Source organism: Saccostrea echinata, unplaced genomic scaffold (assembly GCF_033153115.1).
Source record: "Saccostrea echinata isolate AGI-Se365-2 ecotype Australia unplaced genomic scaffold, CSIRO_AGI_Sech_v1 ptg000014l, whole genome shotgun sequence".
NCBI classification, from domain to species: domain Eukaryota; kingdom Metazoa; phylum Mollusca; class Bivalvia; order Ostreida; family Ostreidae; genus Saccostrea; species Saccostrea echinata.
This window is the reverse complement of record NW_026889763.1, coordinates 19278903-19285933: the sequence shown is the minus strand read 5'-3', so window position 1 is coordinate 19285933 and position 7031 is coordinate 19278903. Positions and strand designations below refer to the sequence as shown.

At 34.1% G+C, this 7031-nt stretch overlaps 1 protein-coding gene across 1 annotated transcript; it reads left to right on the top strand.

The window, feature by feature from the left end:
* Positions 1-347: 347 nt before the first annotated feature.
* Positions 348-3139, top strand: LOC133186567 (uncharacterized). The gene is made up of 3 exons (XM_061321798.1): positions 348-1706; positions 1995-2336; positions 3131-3139. Exons 1-3 carry the CDS (start codon positions 348-350, stop codon positions 3137-3139), a joined length of 1710 nt encoding a protein of 569 aa, XP_061177782.1.
* Positions 3140-7031: the final 3892 nt, after the last annotated feature.

The following is a 7031-nucleotide window of genomic DNA, read 5'->3' as shown; positions in this document are numbered from 1 at the left end:
GTCGAGGATTCATGCCCGAAGATACCATTGCCATCATTCCCAACATGGGGTATCAGCCTGCGCGTCAATATTCCGCCAAAGCCTGTCGGTGGCTAACCTGGATGAGTCACCAGAGCGGATCTCACATATGACATGCTAGAAACGGGGGAGAAGTCAAGATCGGAAGTTATACTGTAGATGGATACCAGGAAGCTACTCGCACCTTCTACGAATTTTACGGATGCTATTGGCACGGATGCCCTACCTGCTATCCGAATCTACAGACCGAAACTCATCCTCACCGGACACAATTTACTTACCAGGAATTACACGAGGAAACTTTAAGGAGGAATACGGTCTTAGAGGAAATGGGGTACTCCGTACATAGTATCTGGGAACACGATTTCGATCAACAAGTACAAAGAGAGGTGGCATTACAGAATTATTTACGACACCTGGACATTCCAGATCCTTTGAACCCCCGAGAAGCTCTGTACGGAGGCCGAACGAATGCTACAAGATTGTATTGTGAGGAGGGGGACATGAGATACGTGGACGTCTGTTCCTTATACCCTTACGTGTTAAAACACAGACCTTTTCCTTTGGGCCATCCTCAGATCATTACAGACCAATTCCAGGACCTAAGAACTTATTTCGGCCTCATTCACTGTCGGGTCTTACCACCCCGAGGCCTCTATCACCCCGTTTTACCTTATCGCACGGGAGGCAAGTTATTATTTCCATTATGCCGAACATGTGCGGAACGACAGGACTCTACTACTAAACATCGATGTCAACACACAGACCAGGAACGCAGTCTCACGGGCACCTGGGTGACTACAGAATTACATAAAGCCCTAGACATGGGATATACCTTAGAGCGGATTTACGAGGTTTGGCATTTTCCAGAAAGTAGTAAAGATTTATTCAGATCTTACATCGATACCTTCTTAAAGATCAAACAGGAAGCTTCTGGATTCCCACCTGATTGTCAGACGGAGGAACAGAAACTAGATTACATTCGTAAAGTAATAGAAAGAGAAGGGATCAGAATGGACCTGTTAAGTATAGAAAAAAATCCTGTGCGAAGAACGATAGCCAAACTCTTTTTAAATTGCCTGTGGGGAAAATTCGCTCAACGCCTGTTATTACCTAAAACTCGATACTTGACCGAAGAAGAGGAATTACAGCAACTCTTACAAGATTCGACCATTGACATCAAAGGTATAGAACTCTTAGAAAATAAAGAGGACCCGGAATTGGACATGATGCTGGTGAATTATCAAGAGAAACAGGAATTCGTAGAAGAGTGTCCATTCGGAAACGTGGTACTGGCCTGTTTCACTACCGCTCATGCCCGATTACACCTCTACGAGACTTTACAACCTTTAGGAAATCGGGTCCTTTATTTCGATACGGACAGTATCGTGTACCAACATAAGGAGGGACAATTTAATCCTACCCTCGGGAACAGTTTAGGAGAATGGACCGACGAATTAGACGGGGACCACATTATCAAATTCATGTCAGGAGGCCCCAAAAATTATGCTTACCTCACAGCCAAGGGAAATTCCGTGTGTAAAGTCAAAGGATTGACTCTTAATTATCGGGCCTCCAATATCGTGTCACCAGAGACATTAGAAAAAATGCTCAAGAAAGAAATTGATGAAATCCAAGTCTCGTATCCCTACAAAATACAGAGGACTCGTCAACATGAAGTCAAGACAGTACCTTTAGAAAAACAATATAGAATTGTCTATGATAAGAGACAATTAATGAATGATTATAATACTTTACCTTATGGTTATTAAAAACTGTATTTCAAAATGTGTTGTTATTTTATGGGGAAAACCCCAAAAATGAAGGGGTTATAAAAAGGGGGCAAAAATATTTTAACACTTCAGTCATGGCTGTTCATTCTAGGGAGCCAGAGGGGCTTCCTGTTTACCCTAACTATGCTCTGCTCTTAAAGAGAAAAGCTACCTTTGATGATAAATGGCCCGAGTCTTTAAAAGGGATTATTACCCAACCTAGCCAAAGCGGGATTTTATTACAGGGGAGTGGGTGATAAGACCATCTGTTTTCATTGTGGTTTGACTTTAACCATCTGGAATCCTACAGACAATCCTTATGTAGAACATGCTTATTGGAACCCTAATTGTCCTTACATCAATATTATTAAAGGACGAGAGTGGGTGATGATGGAGTTCATTGAGGAATTACTCCGGCACGGATACAAACCTTCACCTCATATCAAACCTCTACTAGACCAAACCTCTACAGAGATTCAGGCCACAGGAAAATGTCACATTTGTTTAGAGGGAGAATTACAAATTGCTTTACTCCCTTGTGGACACGTATGTTGCTGTTCATTATGTGCTCCCACCTTCCGGTGTTGTTCCATCTGTGGAGCCGATGTGAAGAGAACTCAGCGTATATTTCTGTGTTAACTATAAATATAACCCTGAAACAACATTTCCCATCATTTGTCAAATGCAACCCGACGAGACATGATTTTTATTAAATATAATCTCCTTATCAAAATCATGAAAAGTGGACTTTATTTTAATTGATTAAACAGTAATATAACAGTAATCATCTCCTTCAACGCTATGTAGCATTGTATATTTTGGATGAAATTCGGTGTATTAAACAAAATAAGAAAAATGACAGCTTGCAAACCATAGGACCATGGGTTACATAGTCATCTGAGTACCATAATCCATCACTGTTTGGGTGTAGAGTTTATTTGCAACCTTTATTATGTTCATGTCATAAACAATGCTTTTTTTTCAATGGTTTAAGACCAAGCCAAGGAAAAATAAAAATTCTGGATATATTGGTTGGATACATTACATGGGATAGCAGAAAGCCAGATAATCTTTGATATGTTAACATGAAAAAAATAATATTTGTCATTAAATCATCATACAGCCAATATATTTTATTTGTCTACCAACCAAAGAAAAAAGAAAAAAAAAAACATGCTAAATAAAATTTTCAGGAGTGAAGCAATATAACCCCTTTTCTTCAATGTGGCAAAAAAAAAAGGTTTGGGATGTAGGGTTTCTTAGGTATTATATTTTGGTTGCATGAAATTGAGGCATATGCAGATCATTGATATTTTTTTATGTGATATTTAATGTTACAGGGACCATGAATCATGATATGCAAGTCTCACCCATTATAGGCTGGATGGCTAGTCATGCATTGTATATAGGATTTAAAATGGTACCTTTCAGGATAACATCATAATGCTGCAGCTGTGATAATGAGAAACATGATGGAATGCATGTATTTTACCCAAACATCTAACTTTAAGCCTCCTACTTGCGTGCATTTGAAACATTAACTTTCTAAGCCTCCAGTATATTTGTTTGTGCTCCATTATTTTAAAATTTTACAAGCAATAATATGCTGACATTGAATCTATCAAACATAACTGGTTTAAATAATGTTTGCAGGTGTCAAAATGCTCCAATACAAAATGCAATTACTATGGAAATTCAATAAAAATATAGAATTGAATAACTGAAAGTGTTTTTGCACTACTAATTGATGTAGATTAAATGCAGAGGAAATTAACTGCTATAGCAAATACCATTGTATAAGATTCATCGCCCCTCTGATAAGAGAAATAACTCTAATTGGGATAAATGGATATTATACCTCTATAGAATTGTCAAAAGGTGATTTATGTCAAATTTTACCCCACAAGGTATGCTGAAATTGTGTGCATTTTGCTCATAAATGAGTTTTCTTTTGAAAAATCATAACCATTAAAGCAAAATTTTATGTGAATAAGCAGAGGGGAGATGAACCTTAAACATCATTTTCTTTGTCATACTAGCTTTCATAAGCAGGGATGGGGTTAATTACAAACGAGAGTAATTAATAAAATTACAATTACTTGCCCAAAACCTTCAACTAAATTACCATTACAAGGATTTTGATATGTAATTGATTAAATTACAATTAATTTGCGAATGTAATTAATTAAATTACAAATAACATTTTTAAGAAAATAGTCATGAACGTTCCTTTCATATCAGATACAGATGTAACCTTCTTCTTCTTCTTCTTTTTTTTTTTTTTTTTTTTTTTATACATGCTTTAATTGTTCATGATATTTTCAAATATAGCGTCCCCTAACCTAACCTACATCTATCAGGTTTGAAGGTTTTCTCCTGCCACACTGAAAAAAACTTTCCACTGGAGCATATTTGACAGGAATAGATAGATACTGACTAGTATCAATTTTACTCATGTTTTTACCTAGTTAATTCATGTGTTACAAAATTTGATGTCATTTTAAAACTTTCTGATATATTTATGTAAAACAATGGATGCATTTTGCCTTGATGGTTCCTTTTCAGCATTCTAAACTATCTCAAAATGTTGGTATTTGACATATTGTATGTCAAACTACCATAAATACAAAGTCAAAATATGTGTTAAATATCTATTAAAAATCAGTATCAGTATGTTCATGACATTAGGGCATTAATTAGCACCTGTTATTCACTTCTAACACAAGTTATAAACACATACATGTATGGCAAACAAAAGATTAGAAGCCATTGGACTAGGTATTTTAACTGTCAATTCATAAACAACTTGATCATAATCATTAATTTTATTTGTAAATTAAACACAGGGAGATTATTTTGATGCAAAAGTTTTTTTAAAAAAAATTAATAAGAGGAAACAGCAATTCACTAAAAAGGGAAAATATGTAATATCCTTTTAAAAAAAAAATAACCATCAAAATATTTTGTCCAAAATGTCAGTTAAGCTCTCTTGAATAGTGTGTACGTGGGAAGGGGGAGCTATTTTTCATTCATTAAACATCAGTGTAATTGAATGTAATTGAAAAGTAATTGTGAATTACATGCAATTTCTTGAAATTAATTAAATTACAATTACATGTAATTGAAAATTTGTCTAATTACACATTACGTTCAATTACATCGAAATTTGAAATTAATTACTGTCAATTACCATTATACATTACCATTACCCCATCCCTGTTCATAAGTATTCTAAATAAATAAAGTATTCTCAAATAGTAATTTATAGTGTATTGACTTTTACATATACAAATACATTTCAAACAAAAACACAATAGATGGCCTATGCCAAACACTCTTGTAATGAAATGGTTACATATGTAATAGGCATTAAACAAGTCATGTACACCTTTAGCATAAGTATACAAGATTCTTTAAAGCAAACCATTTTACATACACAGTATAACCACTTTCAAAGTTACAAAAAGTTATTTCATTAAATTGTATATTTGCAAAATTAAAAAAAATCTTGTGGTTTTAGGGTAGACTTAAAATAACTGTACACCTGAAACATAAAATTTACAAGTCATCTCTTTGAACTTGTTTTCTTTTGGAATAATAAATATATCTATAAACAAACATTCAAACAGAAGCAAATGCATGTCATATCTTTTCAAAAATCTTTAAGAAATTTATGATAAATACAGTCAAACCCTGATACTCGTAACTAGATCATGGCTGAACTGTAAAATGATTTTCAGACCTCCAGTGTGTCCTCTTATACAATTATAGACCTGTTTACCACAAAACAAAGTGTAAAATATATAAAAATTAGCATGGGTTGACTATACATTTGTCAAAAATGCATCCAAACCTAACATGTGGAATATGCTGGAAAAGAGATTTTAAAAATGAACATGGACTCAAAATTCACATGTCCAGAATGCACCCTCAGAAAAGTATATGTACTTCATGAGGATTGAAAAAAACAGAACTTTATTTAAGAGAATAGGCACAGCATAGAATCGGCAGCAAAGATAGAAAAGATGAAAAGAGTTCTTACAATGCAAAGAGAAACTCCAAGAACCAAAGATTGGACTTTCAACTACCCAAAATCCATATGTAAATGTAATGTAAACGTGTAAATAACAAAATGTTCAATAAAGATGGTTATCTTGTTCCCGAATCTTTTAAAGTAAAGATGTTCCAATTTTTGAAAAAGTGTATTGCAAGTCCAGATTCCATGAAGCCAGAAGAACCATAAGTAAGTTTTTAATCGTCCATCGAAAGTTTCTGCCCATTCAAATATTGTTTTTGTTGTTCACTGTTTATAAGGGTATTTTTGTGGACTTTGAATTTTAATGTCTAAATCCTTTATTTAAATATCCACTTTTTAAAAGAAGTATTCATATTGTTCTCTCTGATTCTTAACTTTCCTTATTACGAAGTTTTCTTTAATGAAAGAGTTTCATAAAAGAAAAATTACACTCTTTCTCTCTCTCCCCAGGAAAACTGCATCTTTCCGAAAGTCCAGCTTTCGCTGTGCTTTATATAATTATGACTTGCAAGGTTGTGTTAAACCACCAATCGACATTGATCAAGTTCAGCCATTAAAATAGATGGATTGTCCCCAAACTCCATGCCAATTGGCTAAGTGATGATCATGCTAGAAAGACAATGAAATGTTTCCACGAAGACGTTTCCAGGGGGTAAGAAGGATATAACTTACATATTTTGCTATTATTTAAGATTATTATAACAGTAAGCTTTTCTGCTTTTGATTAAAAAAAATACTATTCTGACACATATCATACTTTTAATACTATACTAGTATGTCTCTGTTCAGAAAAATTGAAATCAATAGAACATAGCATTCCATATAAAAAATGAACCGTTAGAAATTTAAAGATATTTTCGTGTACCAATACATTATGTTAAACGAGACAATCTTTTTCTTTCACTGTGATGCAAAACCCTCTCCTACATATAACAAGCAGATGAAGAACTTCTTTGGAGGTTGTCATTTTCACATGCCGATAAGAAACTAATTCACCAGGCTGAAGATAGTGACAACGGTGTCTAAAATACAATCATTAAAATTCTAAAGAAAATAAAGGAAAATATCAAAACCGAAAGTCCAGGAATTGAAAAAAAAAATTTACAGTTATCATCTAAAGATGTTTATGCTTGGATTTTTTTTTTATAAACACAAAGACCTCTCTGAGACAAATAAGGAACTTTTGCTCAATCAAAATTTCAGAG